The sequence below is a fragment of the Eschrichtius robustus genome, chromosome X (genome assembly GCF_028021215.1).
Source record: "Eschrichtius robustus isolate mEscRob2 chromosome X, mEscRob2.pri, whole genome shotgun sequence".
NCBI lineage: Eukaryota > Metazoa > Chordata > Mammalia > Artiodactyla > Eschrichtiidae > Eschrichtius > Eschrichtius robustus.
The window spans coordinates 96,311,497-96,338,970 of NC_090845.1; the positions used below are offsets into that span (position 1 = coordinate 96,311,497).

At 43.8% G+C, this 27,474-nt stretch overlaps 1 protein-coding gene across 1 annotated transcript in view; it reads right to left on the reverse strand.

Annotated features, from left to right (window-relative positions):
- COL4A6 (collagen type IV alpha 6 chain) overlaps positions 1-27,474 on the reverse strand; it is a 290,671-nt gene that overhangs the window by 32,677 nt on the left and 230,520 nt on the right. The window contains exons 7-20 of the mRNA XM_068532769.1: positions 27,202-27,270; positions 25,475-25,510; positions 18,643-18,705; positions 17,792-17,827; positions 17,571-17,612; positions 16,553-16,645; positions 15,259-15,312; positions 7,964-8,023; positions 6,659-6,703; positions 6,118-6,171; positions 4,884-4,953; positions 3,705-3,812; positions 2,648-2,788; positions 1,714-1,818 (exon numbers count right to left, since the gene is read on the reverse strand). Coding sequence (XP_068388870.1) covers positions 1,714-1,818; positions 2,648-2,788; positions 3,705-3,812; positions 4,884-4,953; positions 6,118-6,171; positions 6,659-6,703; positions 7,964-8,023; positions 15,259-15,312; positions 16,553-16,645; positions 17,571-17,612; positions 17,792-17,827; positions 18,643-18,705; positions 25,475-25,510; positions 27,202-27,270 — 976 coding nt within the window. The remainder of the gene's footprint in view (positions 1-1,713; positions 1,819-2,647; positions 2,789-3,704; positions 3,813-4,883; positions 4,954-6,117; positions 6,172-6,658; positions 6,704-7,963; positions 8,024-15,258; positions 15,313-16,552; positions 16,646-17,570; positions 17,613-17,791; positions 17,828-18,642; positions 18,706-25,474; positions 25,511-27,201; positions 27,271-27,474) is intronic.

Sequence of the window (27,474 nt, forward strand, 5' to 3'; positions counted from 1 at the left end):
ACCTGCCAGTGGTAATTTGTGACCTGAACAACTCCATGGAGGGAATCAGAAGGCCTGCAGAGAACAGACTCGAATGAACTAGGTTCACTTTCCATCAAAGTACATCTGTGCTAGTGATTTGGATTTCAATCTTCTGGGGTGGAGCCCAGCCATCAGCGAGTCTAATGTGCAGCCAGAGTTGAGAACCACTGACCTATACTAACCAACTGAGAGTCTGGAATCCAAGCCACTCGAACGTCCTATTCACCAAAATGTCTTTCCCCTGTCTTTTGTACACAGAGACAAATGCCAAATAAATTGAAGACAGAGATTTCAGCAAAGCATCTTTGAAGAGATAGCAAGGAGTCACTAGCACTATAGCCCAGCCATTTATACCTTCCATGCTTATGGTCTAGGAAATGAGACTTTGGATCAACATAGGTGACTCTGAGTTTCCCTAAGATCCTGAAGGGCCTCTTCCTACCTTTAGAAAATCGATAATCCCTGAAACTCTGAAAGAACAGCCTGTTCTCCAAATAATCACTTCTCGAGTGTGATCCATGAACCTCCTGCATGAGTCACCTGGGATGCTTGTTTATAAGGCAGCTTGCTGGGCCTCACCCCAGGTCCAATCAGTCAGACTCTCAGGCGGCCAGATCCAAGAATCTAATTTGTAGTAATTTCCCCTAGGTGATTCTCATGTCCAGTGAGTCACTTGAGAATCACTATCACTATTCCAGACTTAGAGAGAGGAAAAAAAAAAAAAACAAAAAAAACAAAAAACCCTTCTGGTCCCATGGGAATATAGGAGGGGAGGCATTAGAGTTGGCCCTGTTTTTAAGTATGAGAATGGTATCAAGAAGCACACCAGCTCTGTAGTGAGTCAGGGAAGGGCCAAAGTTGACATCCTAGGTCAAGACTTGAAATTTAATATCCTTTGCTCTCAACCATCTTCCCTGGATCTAAAAAGTAGAGATGGGGCTTTCAAAAATTTCTGAACTAGCTCCTATACTTAGGTAGTGCCATTTTATGATAGGGCAATGAGAAAGGAGAGGAGTGAGTTAAAACCTCTCTGTCTGACGTTGAGGAGAGCTGTAAATTCCTTGAGAGAATAGGAGAGATCCCAGGTACCTGAAACCCCCAGGTATACCCAAACCTTTCTTCAGCCAGTACTTTCACCTCTTCCTCCACCCTGCCCTGGGCTGGAACTATAATGAAGTGATTTATTTGCACTTTAGCATCTGCCCCTCAGAGTATGAAATGGAGGAATGACCCAAAGGCAACAGGAAGATGGAAAGTGCAAGGCAGCCGAAGGCTGGGGCAATCAATCAGTCCTTCAGGCAATCTGTGGGGACCGGAGTTGTTTTCCTGGAGCCAGTTGGCTTTTTCAGAGTTCCAGGTCTTGACCTCTCCTTCAGGCTGAAGATAATCATAAGTGACTTCCTGCCTTGGCCTTGCAAACTGAGAGGGGCTGCAGAATGTGCAGAGTAGCTTCTGCAGGTGGAAGGGGCAGGAAGAGTAGTAGCCTGGGGCCACTTTGTCCTGTGAGACCTCAATCGCCAGCATCAGTCTTAGAGCTCCAAATATAGCACTTCCAACAGTCGTATAATCACATCCCCAGTCAAGATCCAGGATTGGTCCTGTTCAGGTTCCCAAGGCTGTTAGTTTGCTCCTTCCCAGAGGGCCTTCTCCAGGGAGTTTGGGGAACAAAGAAACCTAAGGGGACAAAATCACCTTTGATTCCTTTGAGGCCTGGGTTTCCTTTTGGACCTCGTTCTCCTCGGAGGCCAGGCAACCCTGGCTCTGTGCTCTGTAGAGTTCCCGTCTCAAATGCTGGACCTTTAGGAAAAAGAAACATAAAAGATTGGCAACTTACAGGAGCCTGGGCTCATGCGACTCAGCATAGCAGCTCAGTCACCAAGGGTCCTTGAGCCTCAACCACCAGAGCAGAGGCACCCTACCCCCAAAAAATCCAAGACAAGGACCCAAAGTCTGTAGCAAGTCCAAACTCTGTTGGCTCAATTCTCTCTACTACTACTACTACTTATAGGATGTCTACTGTGTTCCAGGCACTGGACTAGACACTGGGGATATGGGAATAACCAAGGCAGCTTCAGCAACTCAGCAGTCCCCGTGTCTATCCCAGGAAGTCCTCTTAGGACAAAAGAGGAGATGGGTACAAGCTGCAGTGGTCAGGGGTTGCAGGTTACAAAGAAACATGCAGGGCATATTTCTAGCCTTTTTCTTAGAATCTAGAATCTCATACTCAGGTAGATGACCTAAGGAGAATAAGCCCTGTGGAGGCTTGTAGCAGCCACTTTGAGGATCCAGGCTTGGTTTCCCATTTCTTGGACTCTCAGCCCGCCCCGCTGGAGCCCTGAGGACCAGGGAAAGCTTGAAAGAGCCAATGCTGCTCCTTCAGGAGCTGCAAGACCACAGGCCTAGGGGCTGAGAACAGTGAAGGGGGAAATGGAATGACTACGAAGTCAGAAGGCTTTAGGTAGTGTCTGATCACCGAGATGGCCCTCACTTGCCTATTCCTTGATGAACATTCTGATTGCTGTGGTCCCTAACCTGTGAGATACTCCCTCCCTCAAAAATCAGGACTGTTCTGCAATCTGGATCACACCTGAATCTCAAGACCAAAGAGAGAAACAAAACAACTTACCGGGTGGGCCTGGTAGGCCTGGTAGGCCTGGCAAACCATCTCTGCCAGGGAGGCCAGCTGCCCCAATTGTGGTGCGGCCGGGGTTTCCTTGGTCCCCCTTCAGGCCTGGAACTCCCTGGAGCCCTAGAGCACCGGGGCCACCTGGAAGGATAAGCCCACACAAAAACGCTCACCATATCACCCTCCTCTTCAGGGGATTCCAATCAGTGCTGATGTTAGACACTAGCTCCAAGGAAGAATTTGGGAAAGCATTTGCCCTTCTCCTGCAGCTGAGTTAGAAGGGTCCCTAGGAATCAGCTAGCCTAACCTCTTGGGAAATGGAGGCCCAAAGACGTACAGAAACATGGTCAGGGGTGCAGAACTTCTAAGTGGCACACCTGAGAGGGAAACCTGGGTCTCCAGCCTCCCATGTCTAGATTTTTTCCACCTTGGTGCTGAGATCAGCTGTACCTCCTCCAAGGGGCCGTTTTAAAAGCATAGGTATCCTTACAGAGGCCCATCTCCAAGGAATTTAGAAACTGCTGTCTTTAAAAGTAATGTCTGAGGCTTTATATTTGGGACATCACTGCCTCCCAGACTCTGGCATGCCCTTTCTCTGTTTACTACTATAGAGTGGCATATGGGCGTGTTCCTCCAATGATTGCGTCAAGGATGTCATCCACAGGATCCTGGGGCCATTTAGTGCCTGGGTTAAGCACAGAGTGAAGGTCTGGGTACAAACTTTCGTCTGGGCTTTTGTTAGCTCCTTCGGGCAAGCATCAGCTGGGATGGCACATAAACAGAAGAGTGACAGGGCTCTGGCAGGCCAACGCAGGCCCCCTCATTGATGGTCTGGGATTGCCTGTCTAGCGACGGTACGTTATTGAGGCCAAAGGAAAGCTGCTTGCCCAGGCCCTATTCTCATATACATTGGCCTTGGGCTTGCAGCAGGGAGCCTACTGACTATAGTCTACCTTTCTTTTGACTTTGGCTGGGTATGTACCCACACCAGAGTACAGAAGGGGACGCTGAGTACCAGAGTGGAGATCTGTGCATGGGGTGGGTTAGTTTGTTTTACCTGGTAAAGCTGGTAATCCAGGAGCACCAGGAGGGCCAGGCAGGCCCTGGATGCCTTCATCTCCTTTAAGGCCTGGGAGGCCTGGCATACCGGGGTCTCCAGGATAACCTGGCATTGCAACAACAACAAAAAAAGCGGTAAGCAAACCGAAGGGAGGCCCACAAATGCCACAAAATGCCTCAAAAGAGTTGCAAGGAGATGTCCTCAGGTTAGAAGCACCTTTCTTGCCCTTCATAGGTCTCCCAGATGCTAATGCCCTCATGTGATAATGGGCCTGTTTGAGCTAAGGCTCTCCTACTGTTCAGTACTGGTCTGGCCAGGGCTTACCTTCCATGGTAAGATCTGATAAGTACTAGGAAGGTTCTTCTACTACTAGTAATCTTGTGTCATGCCTCAAATCTCTGTCATTTGGGTTAAGGTGTTGAAGTCTACTCTTCATGTTATACACAGGTTTCTTGAGCATGGAACACAGGAAGCCACTGTCAACCATTAACACCTCAGCTTTAATGAGTTTACCAGACAGGGCACAGGCCTGAGAGGATGTGAGGAGAAAGAAGTTAGGAGACCCAGATGGAAGAGGCACTATAGTAGAAGCCTTTGGTCAAGCGAGAAGTAGCTGGAGACACTGACATCTAGATCTCTAGAGAAGGCGAAGGGAAGAGTTGGGCACACACCGTAACTAGAACAAGGAGAGGTGAAGACTAACTTCCAAAGTGTCATACTACTGAGGGCTGTCCTAACCAAAAGATACTTGCTCCCCTAACCAAAGATGCTTTTCCACTTCCCGTGAAATTGTCAAGCTCAAGCATGCATGGGATCACGTACATGAGACCCTGTGTGTCCCAGAGTATCAGGCTGAAGTTAGCCTAGCTGGGAGGGTATGAATCCTTCCCTAAGCATCACTAGGAGAACCATTTTTAGCAAATCCAGACCCAGGCCAACGCAAATCCTAGTCTTGGTGGACCCAACACAAACATGGAGTATGGGGCTTGGCTTCTTTGCCTAAGACATTGGAGTTAGATTCATTTCCCAAGTTTTGGATCCATGAGTGGCCCTTGTGGGGATCGGGTTTCGCAGCAATCCAGTGGCTGACAAAGTATCCTCTTAACAATTACAGGGGATATAGAATTCAACTTCCTATCTTTTTTTTTTTCCACTCCAATCAATGAAAAGTTGCACCTGAGATCACAGCACCATCTGTATCGATGAAAACATCTGGGCCTGGCAGGCCAATGTCACCCTTTTCACCCTGCAAAGGTTAAATACATTAAACACAAATATTTCTGTGACCTCATCACGTAAGATTTATGTTCCCTCAAAACCATTCCCTGGGACAATGGAAGGTTCCTCCTTCTGTAACCCCTGATTTCCAGGGCCAAATAATCCATAGGTTAATTTCAAAGTCCAATAAATTTAAGGTGAAGGTGACACAAGGCAGCCCAGAGGCCTGACACTCAATTGAGAACCTGTCAAGGACAAGGGATCCCAATTTTATTTTGCAACCTGACTCCAGGACAATCTGCTTCTGGGCCTGGGAAACATATCGCAGGAATAGACAATATGGCTATACCCAAGAGGTTCTAAGGAGGGAACAGAGTTTTAACTTTTTTTTCCCACTTTCAGCAGGCTTGGGACTCTGCTACTGTCACGGCCCTTGTTAGTGGGTGATGTCAGGCAGAGGAAGTCAAAAGAGTCCTAATTCTCTCAAAAGGGAGACTCAGGTACCAGAATCAGATAGAGTGGCATATCCAGGGTTTGGGGGGGGTAGGAGCTGTCTGCCCCAGGTGCAGGCAATAAGGGGATGCGTTGCTTGAGAGAATTTAAAAACGATAACAAAACCCAAAAGTTGGCAATTCTAAACAATGTCAATAATAAAATATTTCTCCTTGTAGGGGTGGATTTGCTTGTACGCATTTCGTGTGAAAAGGGTGACATCTAAAATGTCAAAATACTAAAAAATACTCCATTTCATCACATAGGCGTTTGCTATGATCTGAATGTTTGTGTCCCCCGAAAATTCATGTTGAAAACCTAATGCCCAAGGTGATGACGATATTAGGAGGTGAGGCCTTTGGGAGGTGATTAGGTCATGAGGGCAGAGCTCCCACCATTGTTAGTGCCCTTATAAAAGAGGCCCAAGAGAGCTAGCCTGCCCCTTCCACCATGTGAGGACACAGCAAGAAGTAGGCAGTTTGCAAGCCAGAGGAGGATCTTCACCAGAAATTAACCATACTGGCCCCCTGATCTCAGACTTCCAGCCTCCAGAACTACGAGAAATAAATTTCTCTTTTTTATAAGCCACCCAGTCTGTGATATTTTGTTATAGCAGCCCAAATGGACTAAATAGCATTTATACTAATTCTTCACCCTTCCATCTCCTCAATCCTGGATTTTCACTTCCCAACAACATTACCTTAATTCCTGGGAATCCATTAAGTCCGGGGAAACCTGAAGACCCCTTCTTGCCCTGTGACAGAAACATAGTTACAACTGAATTGAATGTCTAAGAACATAAGAGGGGGTGGTTTTTGGATTAGGCCAGGGCAAATGGCACAGGGATTTTGGCCGGCATTCCAGGATATATACGGATCATACCTGACTCTGGAAGCCGTAAAATGTTCCAGAAGGCAATATGGCGCTTAGGTAGCCAACTTGCACGTTAGGAGGTACAAGGGCCACAAGGCTAGAGATGAATACAAGCAGGCTGGCCTTGCTAGGCCCTGATAACATGTTAAAGGAGTACGACTGCATCACAGCACTGAACACTGGACACTCGTCTTCTTGGGTAAAAACAAAAGAAGTGAGTGGCTGAGATTCTATCAAACAAAGAGAGGCGGACAATTTGAATTGTAAGCAGTGTTTCCCTTTGGATTGATGGTCATGTTGAGTAAAGCAAGAGGGCCTTCTGATTTGGATTTTATACACTGAGGCTTTAATGATATTAACCAAAATACCTGACTCCCTGGAGGGCCTTGGACTCCTTCTAAACCCACGGGACCCTGTAAAGAGAATAGAGGTACCTTAGAAAGATTAATAGCCCATACTAGACAAAGCAACTAGACTTACATAACAAAGCTCTCCCACTGAGATCAGGATTTAGCAGCTCCTAAAACCAGGTAAGAGAATGTTCCTAGACTTGCCTTAATGACTTCTTTCTAAGCACTAATCCATCAGGCTGAATAGGCACACAGGGAATCTTTAAAGAGCTAAATAAATGGAAACATGTTAAGTACTAGGTGGAATTGGGTAGAAGGGCTGGGTGGTATTATACTTAGTCTGCATTAGTTCCAAGTCATGAGATTTTTAAATAGATTGTGGGAGGGCCTCTTGTCTCTCTCCCCCAGTGCATTTTTTGTTGGTGATTTTGTGTTTTCAAGACAAGGGAGTAGAGGAAAGTGGAGAAAGAAATGGCAGGGTAACGGATGAACATTGCTGAATACTCAAAAGACTCTTGACAAACTTCATGACCAAGCTAAAAAGACAATTAATACTCTGAAATGTTGCTTCTTTAAGGCTAAGGTTGGCCAATTACTAACAACGTAAGACCTAAGTGCCTGAAGCTAGGAATCAGAGAGGCTAACAGTTATTTCTCCACTTGAAGTGAGATTATTATTGGAAACTGTTGACTCCAAACATTACTCACTATGTTCTAGAACTTCCCAGGTTTGTTTCTGTCCTATAAAAATTGCACTTGGTCCTCTTCCTTCCATTCCTGCAAACTGCCCCTACCCCACCTTCCCTCAGGATAGAATGGAATGAAAGTAAGACATGTCATTCTTTAGCCCAGAAGATAATTATAGTTGAGGACAAGGAGAGTAAACGGGCTGAGGAGCCACCTGGTGTAGGGGGTACAGTAAGTCTCCTACATGCGAACGAGTTCCATTCCAAGAGTGCGTTTGTTAAGTCCAGTTTGTTCGTAAGTCCAACAAAGTTAGCCTAGGTACCCAACTAACACAATTGGCTATATAGTACTGTACGGTAATAGGTTTATAATACGTTTGCATCTTTGAAAGGTTCACAACTTGAAGGTTCGTACGTAGGGGACTTACTGTTCATCATTCCTTATTCAAAGGAGCCACTAAGTCAAGGGAATGTGGCAGAAGGGAGAGCAAGAGGTCTTAGGGACCTGCCCGAGGGTTGAGAAAGAGAAACAAGAGAAGCTTAGGAGGCCATCAAGTTACATAACAGAGACGCAAACAGGAAAGAAAAGGGACCGGGTGACTTGACAGATCCAGGCAAGCAAAATTCCAGGTTCGTACCCTAGGTCCCGGCAAACCAGGGATTCCCTTTTCTCCTTTTTCTCCAGCAATTCCAAATCCCTAAAGGAAAAAAAGAGACCACAGATTATAACATTCATTTCCTCACAGGTCTCCTGGCTCCATCCAAAGCAAGGTGGTAATTTCCAATCAGCTCCACTGTCCCCCGGGGGCAGCTCGCCATGCTGAGCGTCTCGTCACCGCCTGAGAAACACATAGGACTTGAAGATAATTTGAACCATTCATTCAAGGCTTCTTTTTGGTTCTAGAAGTAATGTCTTCTCCCCCAAAAACTATTACAAGTATTTATGGAAACACGAACTAACAGCATAGAAATGATGACAGATCTAACCTCATTGATTTTACAGATGGGGAAACTAACACTCAGAAGGGCCAAGCATCTTGCATGGGTTAGAGAGTCAACGAGACAGTCAGGGCTTCAGCTTCCGTTCCAGGGCCCTTTCCAAGAGAACAGCCTGCTTCCCACCATCTAGGAGCCTGGGTCAAAGATGACCCACAAATGGAGAATTGTGTTAATCCTTGGGGATCGATGCTAGAGAGAAGAGCTTTTGCCCTTTGGAGACATGATGACTGCAACATCCTCTTCAGTGGGAAGGAGTGTTTCTATCTAGGCGTGATCTAGAACCGTGCGGGCTTTAGGAACACTCTCAAAGGGACTGCAGGATGGTCACCAACCCCTCTTGCCCTGCTCACAGGAGGTGAGGGCTTGCAGCCACAGACATGACTTGGGGATTCTCTAGGAACAAGCAGAAATCCAAAAAGCAGAGTGAATGAGAGAGCTTCCTCCCCTCTGGGTCCAGGGCAAGCATATTCTGGGCCCCCGAGATACAGAAGAATTCATTACCAGAGTGGATAAAGTCTTTCATGGCAAATGTAATCGAGGTCACTTTGTTGTTACTGTTTAAAATGGGACTTCCTGGAGCACGAATTTTGGCAAATAGCATTTAGGTCTATTATGAGAGTAAAGGAGGCAGTGAAGTTTTCTCAAATGTAAGCCTGTGAAAGACACTAAGTGTTATGGCACATCTCCTGTTGTCCTCTTGATGTGACCTGGCTCAGCTGATTGTAAAAGCACTGCTCCAATCCCATTTGTAGTGTTTTTCTTCCTCTTCCATACTCAGAGCATTCCCGTGGGTACAGTTGGCCGAATAGCCCTTAGTTTTCTAGGCCCAAGTTTTTACTTTCTTTTGTTTTTAAAACGTGAGTTGTTTATATTGTTGTTGTTGTTGAGGAGGGGAGTGTATGTCAGTGAAGGGTCCAACTCAAAGCAGTCTTTGGTTCCTACTTGCCTTCCCTCTTTTCTACATCTACAGTTAGGAGTCAAATTGCTCAGACCTCATGCTGAATAGGATTTCTATTTGAAAGGCCCGTGTGTCAAACTGAATGCAAACTTAGTTCTGCGGCTCAAATTGGAAACCAAGGCATGCTGCCCCCTGGTGGCATGTATCTATTGGCAGCTGAAGTCAAACACTTCACGGAGCCTTCCCGGGCCTGTGCACAGAAGCTACAGCAGCCCACGCTGCCCCAAACTCTTCAAGCACTAAGCCGGGTTCCGGATGAAAGTCTGGGAGCAGAAGGTCTGTATCACATTCACTTCTGCCTCCTCCAAGGCATGTTACTGTAGTCTGAATGCATACAAGGTGGTCCAATACATACTTGTTGAATTAAATGGAACAGTGACCCCGGGAAAAAACTGTTCAAAAGCGCAAGAAAAACAATGTCCAGCACGGGTTTGAGCCCTGGTGCGGGAAGATCCCACACGCCGCAGAGCAACTAAGCCCCTGCACCACAACTACTGAGCCTGCGCTCTAGAGCCCACGAGCCACAACTACTGAGCCTGTGCGCCTAGAGCCCATGCTCTGCAACAAGAGTAGCCACCAGTCTCCACAACTAGAGAAAGCCCGCGCGCAGCAATGAAGACCCAATGCAGCCAAAAATAAATAAATAAAATAATTTTTTTTAAAAATGGGAAAAATGAGCCTCTAGGGCTTCCCTGGTGGAGCAGTGGTTAAGAATCCGCCTGCCAATGCAGGGGACATGGGTTCGAGCCCTGGTTGGAGAAGATCCCACATGCTGCGGAGCAACTAAGCCCGTGCGCCACAACTACTGAGGATGCACTTTAGAGCCCACGAGCCACAACTAATGAAGCTTGCACGCGTAGAGCCCATGCTCCGCAACAAGAGAAGCCACTGCAATGTGAAGCCCGTGCACCACAACAAAGAGTAGCCCCCGCTTGCTGCAACTAGAGAAAGCCCGCGTGCAGTAACAAAGGCACAACTCAGCCAAAAATAAAGAAAAGAAAAGAAAAAAATTTATTAAAAAAATAATAAAAAAAATAAAAATGAAAAAAAAAAAAAAAAAAAGAATGTCCAGGAACCATCTCACAGCCTCCACCTATCTTTTCCACAGTTGTAAAGACAAGGGGTCCTTGTCCTTCTTCTCCGGAAAGCAGAAAGAGCCTCTGGACTCCTGCTTTCTCAGAGAGAGGGTCTGAGAGCTTGAGCTACAAGGTGAGCAAAAAAACATATACAAAGTTTAAAAAGGGAAAAAAAAATGTTTAAAAGCAATTTGTGTGTCGGGGTTAGAGCCAATAAAACATAAATGACTTGGCAAGATATTGGGCTGTAGGCTCAGCTTGTCTCCCAGCACAGGGGGGCCCTGTACGAGGCCCTGCTGAACAAGCTGCTCTAGCAAGATGTCTTGGGCCCCGGCCCCGGCCCAGCCGGTCGCCACCACGAGCTGACCAGCACCCACTGCTCCCTTACCCCTTCTCAGCCAAGGTCAGGGACCCCTCATTAGAGCACTAGCTTAGCTGTTTACAGGCCGGCTCTCTAGGGCCCTGGGCTCCTGGCATTTTGGGTTCATGGATATTAGTGGCTCTGCAAAAACTCAACTTCAGTCACGTGGCTGGGAGTCGGGGCGGACAGCAGTGTGACGAGGGGGGTGTGAGAAAAAGGCAAGCTGCAAACAGTAGGCTGGAACCGGGGGCTGTCAGGCCCCGCTGTGGAGTGAAAGGCACTTTGGCCCTGGGTCCTCAGAGGCCTGCTGGCCCGAGAGGCAGGCTGCCAGCACGGTCACCCTCTCTGCCTGAGCTCCTCGCCCGGCCCCAGCGAGGGCGGTGGACAGGGGCGAGGCCCGCCTGTACAAGGAGGGCGGGAAGGCAGGAGGGAGGCTGAAGCCTGAAAAAGGGGGACTGAGGCCATGGCGGAGGGGCGGGGAATGATCATATTTGGGGGTCACATTTTGGAGGCTACACTGCAGCCATCGGTTCAGCTTGGCACCGCGAGGGTGACTTGAGATGTGAAACTTGAGAGGTCAGGAAAGTCAGTCTCCTTGTCAGCTCTGACCCTGTCACACTGCTGCTACTGCCCCTCAGGGCACCGGGCTGGGGGGGGAGAGGAGGGGAGGGCTTAGCTTAAGTCTGTCAAGATGGGGCTCCTCCTCCGAAGGACCTACCTGAAGTGCCTGGAAAGCCTGGTGCTCAGCAGAAGAACTCCCGCCTGTCCAGTAGTTGCCTCACATCCACTCAATAGGTACCTCAGGCTTCACCGCTTTCTTCCCTTCTCTCTCCCGTCATCTGCCATGCTGCCTTACCCTGCGTTTGCTGGTGCCTTGGAGGGCACAGAGGTATATGACTCTCTCTGACAATCTCCACGGGAGCATCTGTGGCCTACACGTGAGTGTGCTGCTGGGACAATGTCATGAAATGTGTGAGGCTGGGGCTGAGCCAGAAAAGCAAGGATGCTGGGTCACTGCAGAAGGGGCAAGGGAAAGAAAGTGAGGTCTAAATCGCTCAGGTTGGCCACTTGTCAGCAGCTCCTGCAAAGATCTGGGCTAGGATGGAAAGGAAACAAATGGTTGAAGGGAACATTTCAGATTCCCTAGAGATTTCCACCCTCAGCGCTGCCTTGTTTCTCAGTGAGTGTGGATAACTGAAAGCCGACGTGAGGGCTTTGGATTTGAGAAGTGTCACCACCATTCTTCTTACAACTATTCTGGCAGAAGTCACAGAAGTCACCTATAAATGTTCCCATTAAGCAGATAGAGATATTAGCAGCAAAGGAGTTATAGGATTTGGCCAGGGTTGCATGTGGAATCCACACCAAAGTGGCCTGAGAACTCTGGTTTCTTGATTCCCACTCTCTGAAAATATGCTGTACCATATAAAGGAAGCTTGTTTTCCACCTTGGATGTCTTTACAATCAACTGGGGTTTCTATTTGTCAGGCCACACTGTGAAACACTGGAAATGCTGAGCTTGAAACGGTATTGCAATTTATCACTGTGCATTGCTGTCAGTCAGTGTGTCTTTCTTTTTACGAGGCAAAAGGGAACGGGTGAAATTGCAGAAGGGGAAATCCTCTGAGGTAGAACAGGGAAGGGAATGGTAAGGAGGGAGGGAGCGTGAGCCAGTGAACTGCAAAGCACCAGAGGTCACGCAATCCACGACCACCATGACAAGAATGAACTGAACAGTAGGGGGCAGTATGGTATGAGGAAAAAGTCTGGAGTTGGCTAGTATTCAAGAAAACTGAATTTCAGTCTCAGCTCTGCTAATAACTTGCTGGCTGACTCTGCACAAGCCTCTTTACCCGTTCAGGCCACGGTTTCCTCATCAGTCAGGGATGTAAACCCAGCCCACCTTGCTTACATCATAGGGATGATATGAGGTGACTAGAATCTATGTGAAATGCTCACAAAGAAAGGTGCAGACGTTATTGCCCAACCCACTTGCAAAGTACTCTATATCTGTGCTGTCCGATCGAAAGATAATGTGAACTACTATGTTATTTTAAGTTTTCTAGTAGCTTCATTAAAAAAGTAAAACAAATAGGTGAGATTAATTTAACAACATTTTATTTAACCAAACACATCATAAATATTGTCATTTCAACACTGACGTAAAAATTGTTAATGAGATAATTTAGATTATTTTCCTCATACCTAGGTTTGGAAGTCTGGCGTGTGTTTTACACTTACAGCACATCTCATTTCAGACTAGCCACATTTCAAGGGATTGGTAGCTGTTATGTGGCTAGTGGCTATCATATTGGACAGCACAGATTTATACGTTGTAAAGAAACCTGATGAACATTGTGAGCTGGGCCTCAGAACAGTAGATATGACCATTGCCACGTGACATATATACAGAGAGGTTCAGATACTTGAAGGCCCAGAGCTGGGGCTGAGGCTGAAGTCCAGGTGTCCTGTCTCCAACATCAAGATTCTTTCCCTTTATGATTCATTAGATACTGAGCTGATTAAAATCAAGGCCATTGAATAGATGGTTCTCTGTTGCCCCTGTGTCTCTATGGAGTAGTAGGGATCATTGTGGAAGCAATCTGTGCCACTGGCTCTACTGGCTGTGTTTTCCGGCGACCTGGAAAGACCCAAAGTGTTTCAAAGAACTGCAGGGAAGCACCGGACTCATCTCTCCCCCCTTTGCCAGCAAGCCGGGGGCAGGCCTAGTCATCTTTGATTCATCCATTTCCCTCCTGGCCCCTACACCCAATCCATGGAAATCTCATCAGCTCCTTCAAAACATATCTTGTAGTTTAAGAGATATATCAACCAAATGTAATGTGTAAGCGTCATTTGGATTCTGATTCAAAACCAGGTAATTATAAAAAAATATATTTATGAGACAATCATAAACCTGAATTCTGACTTAACAGATATTGTCATTTCTGATAATTAGTGGTGATGAAATCATCACTATGTTTTTAAAAAGTCCTTATCTCTTAAAAATACTGAGGTATTTGTAATGAAATGCTACATCTGTTGTTGGCTTCAGATTGGCCGTGAGTTGCTAATTGTTGAAGCTAGGTGATGGGTACACAGGGGGACCATTATGCCATTCTCCCTACTTTGTATATGTTTGAAATGTTCTGTAACAAAAATTTTAAACTTTTTACATTTTGAATCCATGCACTTCTCTCCATTTCCACTGCCATCATCCTAGTCCAAGCCACCACCATTTCTCACCAGGATTGTTGCAGCAGCCTCTGTTTGCTGCCTTCCCCTCCCCCCATCCTCCATGACCCAGACCCCCAACTCCCACTACCACCAGAGAGATCTTAAAAATACAAGTCAGGGCCTTCCAATGGCTTCCCATTACATTTGACATAAAAGCCACATTTGACCTACAAAGGTCTCCATGATCTGGTTCCCGCCTCTCTGCCTGGTTCTTGGCCTCGCTCACTCTTCTCCACCCGCTCGCCTTCTTGCTATTCCTCTAAAGCACTGAGCTTGTTCCAACCTCAGGGTGTTGACACTTGTGGTTCCCTTGGCCAGAAACACTCTTCCCGACCTTTCACATGACTCGCTCCCTCATAATAAGCGCTCCCTCAGAGAGGCCCTTCTTTTTTTTTTTAAAGATTGATTGATTGATTGATTGATTGATTACTATGTTGGGTCTTCGTTTCTGTGCTAGGGCTTTCTCTAGTTGCGGCAAGGGGGGGGGCCACTCTTCATCGCGGTGCGCGGGCCTCTCACTATCGCGGCCAGAGAGGCCCTTCTTGACCACTCTGTCCGAAGGTGCCCATCCCGTTCCCCATCCACACTCCATCACTTTTACCCTTTTTTATCTTCTATGTATCACTTACCAATATATGAACTTGTTCTCCTTCATTTGTTTACTTGTTGATTCTCTCCCCTCCCTCATCCCCCCCAATTGGAATGTACTTTCCTCAAGGACTTTTACGTATCTGACTGTTAGTTGCTGTTGCAGCCTTAGAGTCCAGCAGAAGGCCTGGCAAATAGGGGCCCTCAAAATGTATTTGTTGGGTGAAAGAATCTAAGATACAAGGGCATATAGGAAACTGAAAATAGGATCACTAACACTAACTACCATTTACTCAACAATTGATACGTGCCAGGCATTTATTAAGCCCTTTTCATGCATATTATCTCATTTAATTCTCATAACCACCCCATTATTATCCCTTTTTTGGTAGGTTAGGAAACTGAGGCTCAGAAAAGTTAAGAAACTTGTCCAAGGTTACATAGCTAGAAACTGCTGAAATCAGAAGTCAAGCCTAGGTCTGTTTTAACTCTAGAGCTTGAGATAATAACCTCTAAGCGATATAGTCTCATAAAGAACCTAATGTCCCCATGGGTTTGAGAAACAAGACATTTCCTTAAATGCCTTCTAACAATGAAGATGGTGAAATTCTCTACAATAACCATAGGAAGGAGGTCTTCCTGTTAGCTTTCTGTTGGTATAGCTTTTGTCTAATCAGATCCTTGAATACACGTTGACCAAATAGGGAGACTTACCGGGAGACCTGGAGGACCACTTATTCCTGGGAAGCCCTGAAGCCCTGGTTCACCCTGGAAAATCGACCAAAGCTTAGTGAGTAGCAGCAGGAAGCAGTGAACATAAAGGCGATGGTTCCCTTGAGTTACTTGGGCCGGGCAGTGGGAAACCATAGGGTATCACAATTGGGACACCAGAGGCTGGTGCAGATTGCCTAGTCTCCACAACCAGTAACTACACCAGGATGTCTTAATTTACGGAGCCCTTAGTAGTGTGGAAAGGACCAAAGTCCATGACAGGCAAAGAAAACTATCCAAAACAGAGTCTCAAATGCTCAGGCTAATTGGGAGATAGAAAAGCTGATCATCTGCTTTCTTTCTAGCGGAAGAAGCTGTTCAGTGCGATTTCCTTTAGCAAATTACTGGCTGCAAAGACATCAATGGTTTTGGGAAAAGAGTAACAATTACAGTTTGCAAAGGGCCACATAATACTCTAATCTCTTTCCTTGATATGCTAATTTATCTATAAGTGCCATGAAAGGGCTCCCTAAGGTTTGGGAATGATTAGGGAGGCAGGCAATTTTTCATATGCTCCCAAACTGTTCCCAACTCAATAATTACTTCCTGTAAACCTGGAGAAGGCCTGGAGCTGTTGCTTCCACAAAGACAGAATTAAAGAAATGGGACTAAACACTTTCCCCTGCCTGGGTCCCTTGACCACAGGTGCAGGATCACAAAACTGAAGGAATCCCCAGGAAGGAAGGGAAGTCAGGTTATTGAAAGATATCTGCACATCTTAACAGCAAACAGTCATTCAAATACAATCACGTGTACACTCACATCAAAATACAGATTAGAAAATATCTCGGTTAAACAGGTCTACAGCTTCAGCCTTGGTAGTTCAGATCAGGCAAATTAGGGCATCTACCGCCACTTGGTGACAGTATACCCTATTTGCAGGGTCATGTTCTGAGGGCAAATAATTTCTTTAAACAGATAACTTGAAAGCAACCATTATACCCTATTGTTCTGTCACAGTGCTTTGGGGACAACATAAGTATTGACAGGGTTGGTAGTTAGGAGGGAAACAACCCAACTATTCAATGTTTGTTTTAAGTTATTCAGCATTTTGATAACTGAATCTGCAAAACAAACACAGAAAATAGCACTTGAATGAATATTCAGAAACCCAGGCAAGCTCATATCCATATTACCCAGAACCCTCTATCCTTCCAGTATACTCTGGTTATTAGAGTTGAACTCTAGTATTAATAGGAAAAGGCTTATTAACTTCTTGTTCTCAAATGTTCACTACCTTGGATCCTTTCTTCCCTTTGGGAAATCCCATGAATTCCAGTTCCCCAGTAGATGGTGGGGGTCCTGCAGGGCCAGGCAGGCCAACATCCCCCTGTAAGATCAAAGGAAACATTAAGCAAAGCAGACACCACACAGATATTTCTCCGGAGGGGAGGTTTGTCCTCAGGATGTAATTCACAAATCAACTGTCCATGACTTTAGCCTCTTCACCCTCACCCTTGCATCAATGAGGAAACAAAGCTACCAGTCTCAAGGGGTGAAAAGAATTATAAGCCTGACCAGATGCATTTTGTACCAGCACTGCAGAGGGAGAAAGCAAAATGGATGAAAGTAAATGGCAGGTTCACGGTTGCCATGGTCATGCATGAAAGGGTATTTAGAAGAAAGCAAAAAAGGATTTGAGCAAGGTAAATGGCTACATTTTGGCAACAGTGATCAGACTCTAATTGGTCCAATCATTGCCAGGAGCACAAGCAGAGGCAGTGAAGTCCCTGTTGGAACACTGAAGACTGGATTTGCTCCTTGAAGACAGTGCAGTCTACCAGAGGCAGCCGCCAAGGATGGGGAGGGCAAGCTCCCAGTCTCCCTTGAGGCTCCTAAGTCACTATACAGTTTGTATAGAGGGAAATAGGAGAATGAGGGAAGGGAAATAAAAGGGAATGACGAGAGAGGGTTAAGAAGGAGAGATAGAGGAAATAGAGAGAGGAGGAGGAGGAGGAGGAAGGATGGAGAGAAGAGAAGCAGAGAAAAGGAAAGAGAAGGTGACACAATATAATACAAATCAGCAGGGAAATACCCAGGTGGAAGGAAGAGAAAATATATCTCAAGAGCGTATGTTTGTAAGACATGTACATTTCACAGGTAGGAAGCAGGAAGATCACAGTATTTTGAAGGAAAAAGACCACAGTAGCCTATGTGTGCACATGCAGCCCTAACACAAGCAGGCACACGTGTGTAGCTAGAGACATTTCTAGGAGCATATGGACTGCAGAGCGTATGTTCCAAAATTTATTTACCTTGACTCCTTTCTCTCCTTGGAAACCTAACCCCATATTCCCCTGGGGCACAGGGGTGTAGGGAGGAAAAACAAAATCAATTACTAAACAACCTCCAGGAACTTAAATTGGAATGCAGTCTTTTTTACCAGAAAGTATGTTTAACCAGACCAGAACATCTCTGGGGAAACTAGAGCACTTAGTGGTAGGAGGTCAAATGCCCCAAGACAAAGTATACTTACATCAGGACCAGGGAAACCAGGGGGGCCTGGAGGACCCTAGATTTAAAATGAAAGGAAAGAGCGCTTTTTAGTTTCAGCCCCGAAGAATCTAGGCATGTTGAGAGTCATTGAAGATAAGTCCCCCACCCCCTTGGTGTGGTCTGGCTTTGGTGTAGCAGATTCTAGCTCCTTCTCCCTGGGTTCCTTTTTTTAAAATCTCCTTTGAAATTTCCCCAATTGACCTGATAACCACATTCATGCTAAGGTAGTGAAGACTTCATGTGTCATTCTTCCCATTAGGCCAGCACTTTTTAAATGATGACTTTTGGTGAAAGTAAACCGAAGTAATCAGTGGTGGTGGGATTTCACACATTGGAGAGAGAACAATCTGGGGATGTGGATTTCCCAGAACCACACAGATGGCTGGCTATGCTCTTCCTATAGCCAGTGATGGGAAATAGGTAGGTGGGAAGAGCTCCCCAAGGTGAAGTGTTGAGAAAGATTTTGAAGGTGCCTCTGTGCTCAGGGTGGGTGATAATGGTGTGATTAATTAGCAATGTCTGTCGTGGGTAAGGGGAGTGGACGGTCACAATAGATGTGCCAGGTATTAGCCATCCTTGGGCTACACTTTAGGTTGAGCTAGACTAGGAGGTTTTGGAGGCACAGAGTGGATGGTCAGAGAGACTCTGATAAAAGAAGATAACAAATAGCTCCTTACAAGAGCATGCTTCACTTTAACCTCCAAGAATGGAAGTTGCCTTTCTCTGCTAGGAGGGCCTACATTTACATAGGCTTACATTTAATCCACGGCCTGGTAGGGAAAGCATTCATGTGAATGCTGTGAACACGTGGTAGATTTAGGTGGGTCTTACTTGCAATCCTGGTGGTCCTATGGGTCCCACAGCTCCTGGAGATCCGGGTGCTCCTTGTGGGCCCTAGAGAGGCACGTTTTTATCAAGGTCAAAAAAGTATGGCAGTTTCTCAAGAAAAATATATCCACAAGAATTGCACAAGAATGTTCATAGCAACTTTACTCATGATAGTTAAAAACTGAGAAAAAACGATGGCCCAAAACCTATGGGATGCAGCAAAAGCAGTTCTGAGAGGAAAGTTTTTAGCAATACAATCCTACCTCAAGAAACAAGAAAAATCTCAAATAAACAACCTAACCTTACAGCTAAAGCAATTAGAGGTAGGAGAACAAAAAAACTCTCAAAGTTAGCAGAAGGAAAGAAATCATAAAGATCAGATCAGAAATAAATGAAAAAGAGACGAAGGAAACAATAGCCAAGATCAATAAAACTAAAAGCTGGTTCTTTGAGAAGATAAACAAAATTGATAAACCATTAGCCAGACTCATCAAGAAAAAAAAGGGAGAGGACTCAAATCAATAGAATTAGAAATGAAAAAGGAGAAGTAAAAACTGACACTGCAGAAATACAAAGGATCATGAGAGATTACTACAAGCAACTGTACGCCAATAAAACGGACAACCTGGAAGAAATGGACACATTCTTAGAAAAGCACAACCTTCCGAGACTGAACCAGGAAGAAACAGAAAATATAAATAGACCAATCACAAGCACTGAAATTGAAACTGTGATTAAAAATCTTCCAACAAACAAAAGCCCAGGACCGATGGCTTCATAGGCAAATTCTATCAAACATTTAGAGAAGAGCTAACACCTATCCTTCTTAAACTCTTCCAAAATGTACCAGAGGGAGGAACACTCCCAAAATCATTCTATGAGGCCACCATCACCCTGATACCAAAACCAGACAAAGATGTTACAAAAAAAGAAAACTACAGGCCAATGTCACTGATGAACACAGATGCAAAACTCCTCAACAAAATACTAGCAAACAGAATCCAGCAGCGCACTAAAAGGATCATACACCGTGATCAAGTGGGGTTTATCCCAGGAGCGCAAGGGTTCTTCAATATACGCAAATAAATCAACGTGATACACCATATCAACAAACTGAAGAATAAAAACCATATGATCATCTAAATAGATGCAGAAAAAGCTTTCAACAAAATTCAACACCCGTTTATTATAAAAACTCTCCAGAAAGTAGGCATAGAGGTAACTTACCTCAACATAATAAAGGCCATATATGACAAAATCACAGCCAACATCATTCTCAATGGTGAAAAACTGAAACCATTTCCACTAAGATCAGGAAAAAGACAATGTTGCCCACTCTCACCACTATTACTCAACATAGTTTTGGAAGTTTTAGCCACACCAATCAGAGAAGAAAAAGAAATAAAAGGAATACAAATCAGAAAAGAAACTGTAAAACTGTCACTGTTTGCAGATGACATGATATTATACATAGGGAATCCTAAATCTACCAGAAAACTACTAGAGCTAATCAATGAATTTGGTAAAGTAGCAGGATACAAAATTAATGCAAAGAAATCTCTTGCATTCCTATACACTAATGATGAAAAATCTGAAAGAGAAATTAAGGAAACACTCCCATTTACCACTGCAACAAAAAGAATAAAATACCTAGCAATAAACCTACGTAAGGAGACAAAAACCTGTATGCAGAGAACTATAAGACACTGATGAAAGAAATTAAAGACGATACAAACAGATGGAGAGATATACCACGTTCTTGGATTGGAAGAATCAACATTGTGAAAATGACTATACTATCCAAAGCAATCTACAGATTCAATGCAATCCCTATCAAACTACCAATGGCATTTTTCACAGAACTAGAACAAAGAATTTCACAATTGGTATGGAAACACAAAAGACCCCGAAGAGCCAAAGCAATCTTGAGAAAGAAAAATGGAGCTGGAGGAATCAGGCTCCCTGACTTCAGACTATACTACAAAGCTACAGTAATCAAGACAATATGGTACTGGCACAAAAACAGAAATACAGACCAATGGAACAGGATAGAAAGCCCAGAGATAAACCCACGCACATATGGTCCCCTTATTTTTGATAAAGGAGGCAAGAATATACAATGGAGAAAAGACAGCCTCTTCAATAAGTGGTGCTGGGAAAACTGGACAGCTACATGTAAAACTATGAAATTAGAACACTCCCTGACGCCACACACAAAAATAAACTCAAAATGGATTAAAGACCTAAATGTAAGGCCAGACACTATAAAACTCTTAGAGGAAAACATAGGCAGAACACTCTATGACATAAATCACAGCAAGATCCTTTTTGACCCACCTCCTAGAGAAATGGAAATAAAAACAAAAATAAACAAATGGGACCTGATGAAACGTAAAAGCTTTTGCACAGCAAAGGAAGCCATAAACAAGATGAAAAGATAACCCTCAGAATGGGAGAAAATATTTGCCAATGAAGCAACTGACAAAGGATTAATCTCCAAAATATACAAGCAGCTAATGCAGCTCATACAGCTCAATACCAAAAAACAAACAACTCAATCCAAAAATGGGCAGAAGACCTAAATAGACATTTCTCCAAAGAAGGAATACAGATTGCCAACAAACACATGAAAGGATGCTCAACATCACTAATCTTTAGAGAAATGCAAATCAAAACTACAATGAGGTATTACCTCACACCGGTCAGAATGGCCATCATCAAAATATCTACAAAGAATAAATACTAGAGAGGGTGTGGAGAAAAGGGAACCCTCTTGTTGGTTGGAATGTAAATTGATACAGCCACTATGGAGAACAGTATGGAGGTTCCTTAAAAACCTAAAAATAGAACTACCATACGAGCCAGCAATCCCACTACTGGGCATATACCCTGAGAAAACCATAATTCAAAAAGAGTCATGCACCACAATGTTCACTGCAGCTCTATTTACAATAGCCAGGACATGGAAGCAACCTAAGTGTCCGTCGACAGATGAATGGATAAAGAAGATGTGGCACACATATAGCATGGAATATTACTCAACCATAAGAAGAAACGAAACTGAGTTATTTGTAGTGAGGTGGATGGACCTAGAGTCTGTCATACAGAGTGAAGTAAGTCAGAAAGAGAAAAAACAAATACTGTATGCTAACACATATATATGCAATCTAAAAAAAAAATTGGTTCTGAAGAACCTAGGGGCAGGACAGGAATAAAGACGCAGACGTAGAGAATGGACTTGAGGACACGGGGAGGGGTAAGGGTAAGCTGGGACGAAGTGAGAGAGTGGCATGGACATATATACACTACCAAATGTAAAATAGATAGCTAGTGGGAAGCAGCCACATAGCACAGGGAGATCAGCTCGGTGCTCTGGGACCACCTAGAGGGGTGGGATAGGGAGGGTGGGAGGGAGGCACAAGAGGGAGGGGATATGGGGATATAAGTATACGTATAGCTGATTCACTTTGTTATACAGCAGAAACTAACACAACAATGTAAAGCAATTATATTCCCATAAATATGTGAAAAAAAAGAAAAAATAATAATAGTTAAAAATGGAAAATGTCAGATGAATGGATAAAGAAGATGTGGTATATTTATACCATGGAATACTACTCAGCCATAAAAAGAATGAAATAATGCTATTTGCAGCAACATGGATGGACCTAGAGATCATCATACTAAGTGAAGTAAGTCAGAAAGAGAAAGACAAATACCATGTGATATCACTTATATGTGGAATCTAAAATACGACACAAATGAACTTATCTACGAAACAGAAACAGACTCACAGACATAGAGAACAGACTTGTGGTTGTCAAGGGGGAGGGGAGTGGGGGAGGGAAGGATTGGGAGTTTGGGATTAGCAGATGCAAACATACACAGGATGGATAAACAACAAGGTCCTACTGTATAGCACAGGGAACTATATTCAATATCCTATGACAAACCATAATGGAAAAGAATATGAAAAAGAATTTATATATATATATATATGTATATGTATATGTATATATATATGTGTATATATATATATATATATATCTGAGTCACTTTTCTATACAGCAGAAATTAACACAACATTGTAAATCAACTATACTTCAATAAAATTAAAAAGAATTGGAAATATCTCAGGTGTCCACTGATACTAGGATTGATTTAAAAAAACTGATACATCTATATGTAGAATAATACTCAACGATAAAAAGTAACAAATTATTGATATATGAAACGATGAGGATGAACCTCAAAAGTACTGTTCTAAGTGAAGGAAGCCAGACCCCGAAGGCTACATATTGTATTATTCTCTTTGTATGAAGTTCTAGAATAGAGAACACTTATCTATGATAGAAAAAAATCAGAACCGTGATTGTCTGTGATGTGCAGCGGGAAGGAGCAGGAGGGAACTTTCTGAGGTGATGGGAATGGTCTGCACCTTAAGAGGGTTTGAGTTACACAGAAGTGTGCATTTGTCAAAAAGCAGCAAATGCACATTTAAGATTTGTGTATTTCATTATATGTAAATTTTACATAAAAAGAAAAATTGTAAACAAAATTTGAAGTGTAGCTAATGGTAGGCATGCTGTAGTATTTAGGGGTAAGAGTACTATTGTCTGCAATTAACTTTGAAATGCATCAAAAATAAGATGGCTTGATGGATGGAAGTGTGGTAAAGCAAGTAGAATAAAGTATTCATGGTACAGGTGTTCACTGAAAACTTTCTTCAACTTTGCTCTCTATTTGAAAATTTTCATATTAAAGTGATGAAAAAACCAAAAACTTACAAAAGAAAAAAGTTATATTAATATCAGATAAAGTAAACTTTGAGACAAAGAATATTACTAGAGATAAAGAGGGGGCATTTCGTAACAGTAAAATAGTTCAATTCATCAAGAAGACATATATATATCTATCTATATATATCTATATATCTATATATATATATATATATCTATATCTATATAGATATAGATATATATATCTATCTTAGATGTGTATGCACCTATTAGCAGAGCTTCAAAATACATGAAGCAAAGACTGATGGAACTGTAAGGAGAAATAGATAAATTCACGATTCTAGATGGAGATTTTAACATCCCTCCCTCAGTAATTAATAGAACAACTAAACAAAAATATCAGTGAGGACAAAGAAGATCCAAACCACATTATCAACTACCTTGACCTAATGGATATTCTTTAGATCACTATACCTGCCCCAACCAGCTGAATACATAGTCTCTTCAAGTACATATGGAACATTCACCAAGATAGTTTCATAGATTGGGCCATAAAATAAAACTTAACAAATTTAAAAGCATTGAAATCATCCAGAATATGCTCTCTAACTGCAATAAAATCAAACTAGAAATCAATAATATAAAGATATCTGGAAAGTCACAAATTTGGGGAAATTAAACACCACAAATCTCCATGGGTCAAAGAAAAAATCCGAAGGGAAACTAGAAGATACTTTGAAATGAATAATGCCAATATTAAAAGCAAGAGAACGAAATCTGAAGAGAAAGATGGTATGGGAAAATGCATGGCCCTGTTAAAGTTGGGGAGCAGCAATAAGGTGATATGTGCTTAGGTAAGGGATGGAGAGGCTAAGTGAAGTTGAGACTTAGACAGGAGGAAGAGAAAGTAGGGGTTCAAAGGTTCCCCAGGAGTATATGAGAGTAGAACATTGCTCTGACAATAACTAATAACCTGTGGTCTCCTTACTGATCACAAATCTCTTATCCAGCCAGGAACCACCCCCCTCCCCAAATCTAAGTGGTTTATTTATCATGTCTGTATATGCAGACAAACACTGTGCTTCTGGGGGCAGGGAAAGGCATCTCTAAGAGAAGTTATGCAGCAAATACACTGGATGTTATTCTACAGATTTAGTTAACACACCATCTAAGCCAATGCTGTTTCACTCTAGGAGACCTCTACGCCCTTGGTCCTCACTCATCTCTGTTTACATGTGTGCTTGCTCACACTAGTCTCTCTGTTTAGAAAGCTTCCTCCCATTGCCAGCCAGCCTAAATGTCACCCACACTTTTCAGAGGCTACCTTCTCTTAGATATAAAGTTTCTCATGATGTAGCCTTAGGTGGACAGCATCTCTTTCTTGATGCTGTCGGTGGAATCCTTACGCCACATTCCGACTAGTTTTTCACATCTTGGGGTGGGAGGTGTGTGTGTGCAGAGACCGTGTCTGAATTGTCTCAGGGATCACTCCTAGCCCTTTGCTCAGTATCTGTTCTGCTCAGTATCTGTTCTGGAATGGAAGAGGAAAGGAAGGAACCGTGATACAGGAAAAGAGGAGGAGAGAAGGGGCCTTTCTGAAGCCACTTCAAAGGAAAATGATGACAATGTGGAAAGTCAAGGAAAAACAAAGCTCTTATTAATACAACTCATGGCCTTTCATGGACTCACTCTTATTGAGTCCCTAAAAATTTTTTCTACATGGAATACCTTTTAAAGAAGAGTGTTTTGCTTCTTTTATTTTACCCACAGTACTCTGAACACACAGAAAACACTTAATAAATGCTTGCCAAATGACAGGCAAAATTCTTTCCTAATACATCCCAGGGAGGATGCAGGTCCCTGGCCGAGAGGTCTGAAAGCCAGCCTGCCATGTCACTGGAGGTAGACAGTCCATCCTCTCAGTACTTTCTCATTTGGAAAATGTCAATAGAGTGATCTATTCTACTTTACCTCTCTGGATTGTCCTTGAGAAGGTCTACAAAGACCTTTGAACACCGTAGAGAGGAATGAAAAGGGGTCATTGGTACTGTTGACTAGACAAACATTGGGAGCTCAACACATAGGTAACAACTTACAGTGATTCCATCCAGTCCGGGCAGCCCAGGCTCCCCCTGAGAAACAGACAAAGGCAGGACATTGAAGAGATGAATACATTAAGCTTGTGGTATTTCACAGATAACTGACCTAAGATGCAATAGGCATAAAAACGCATCACTGAAGCTTGGGCCTCCTCTGTCAAGGTCTTGTGTTTTAAATAATGCGTGAATTGGACAGATTCAACCATCTACTTTTTTTTTTTTCCTAAGAAAAATCTAGACTCTAGAAGAAAAATATTATAGCCTTGGTTGAACAGGAATTCATATTTTACTTGGATTAATTAATTTTCACCTTTGCTAGGAACTTATCAATTAGAAACTGCTTCTGGGGGCTGGTGATTTTCCTGCTCTTTTTGGAGGAAAGCAAAGCTACCTTCCCGTGTGCCTTCATTCCCAGAGAATCTGTGCCCATATGTATACAATGCAAATCAGACATTTCAAGGGAGAATCAATAAAGCATATAGTCTCTCATTACGTTTTAATTACTTTGCAGCATCTTAAGTCACCGTATGAATCTGTAATATAACCATCCTGTGGAAATTGCTGTGTTCCGCTGGGTCCAGGGTCTCTTTGGTTTTTGGCAAAACCGTTTAATCAATGTTTGTTACAACAATGGTCACATTTTGACACCTGCTAGTCTTACCCCGCTTGGCTTACAGTGAAAAATCAGCTCTCTGCAACCTGGGAAGAGCGCTGCCTGGGTTTTAGCTCTTTGGGAAGCTGGCTTGTGCCTGTGAGCAAGTCACATAGCCTCAGGCTACCTCAGTTTTTCTATCTGTAAAATGAGCAACATGAATCTGACAATCTTGAGGTCCTTTCCAAGTCTAACATTCCATCTTCAGCTATGGCTTCGATAGCCAAGAACCCAAACCCTGTACCTTCTTCAGTTCTCAGCTACCCACACCCATCACTGCCTTCCAAAGTGATTTCCAATATTTCTGGCTCTGTGCATGGGTGGAAGACAGAAAGGTGCCATCTTCAGCTGAGTGAGCTTGGGTGCATCTTCCCCTCAGATGTTGCACACATAGACTCCTGTCTGCTCCCAGGGAAATGATGGGCTCCCTTCCCACTCTGCAAGGGATTAGGGTCAGTCATTTGGCACCAGAGTTTACTGAAGGCCCACAGGATACCAGGCAGCATACACCAAGAATACAGCCACAAGAATACAAAAGGTTCTTGTCAATTCCAGGAAGAGATGAAAGTTTCCAGCCAGCTGCAGAGTTGATGGGCAACTTTTGTAGATAGCCAGGGGCCCAGCGAGGGTGATGGCTGGTATGCAGGTACAGAAAAGGGCGGAGCCATGATCCTGGGCTGGTGGCCATGTTAAGATGGGCAGAGACATACATGGCTTCAAACCAAGGTATGCAGACATCAAAGATTCTGTAGTAGACAAAAAGGTATCTGCCTCCAGGAAATGTCTCGGCTTGTCAAGGAAAATGACACCCATGCAAATTGTTTGTTTGCTGATCTGTCTCCTATTTTTGGCCTAGATCTTACAGAGCAAATCTTTTTGACAGTATGGTTGCAAACATTACTGTCAATGTTTCCACCACAAAAAGCTCTGGATTCTTTTTAGATCCAGCTTGGTCTGCGCCTTAAATAGAGACGCAGATGCTAGTTCTGGAAATGTTTTCATTGGATGTGGGGCTCCATCCTGGGGAACTCAGCTTATAGCCTACTCAGCTGTCTGCCTTAGAGGCTCTTACCTTCATTCCTTTGAAACTACCTTGGGCAAGGATAGGTTCACCTTTAGAGCCTTTCTGACCAGGAAGCCCCTGAGTAAAATAAGAAAATTTTGTGAAGAAATGCACGCACATACACACACACACAAACACACACACACACAGTATTGTTAATAGTATGATCTGATCAGATAGAGGATGGAGATGCAAGAGCCTGAAACCACGTGGCTTATTCTATGGCAGAGTTGGCCATGCCAAGGGGGCAAAGTACATCCCCTGAACTGTGCTGTGTCTCAG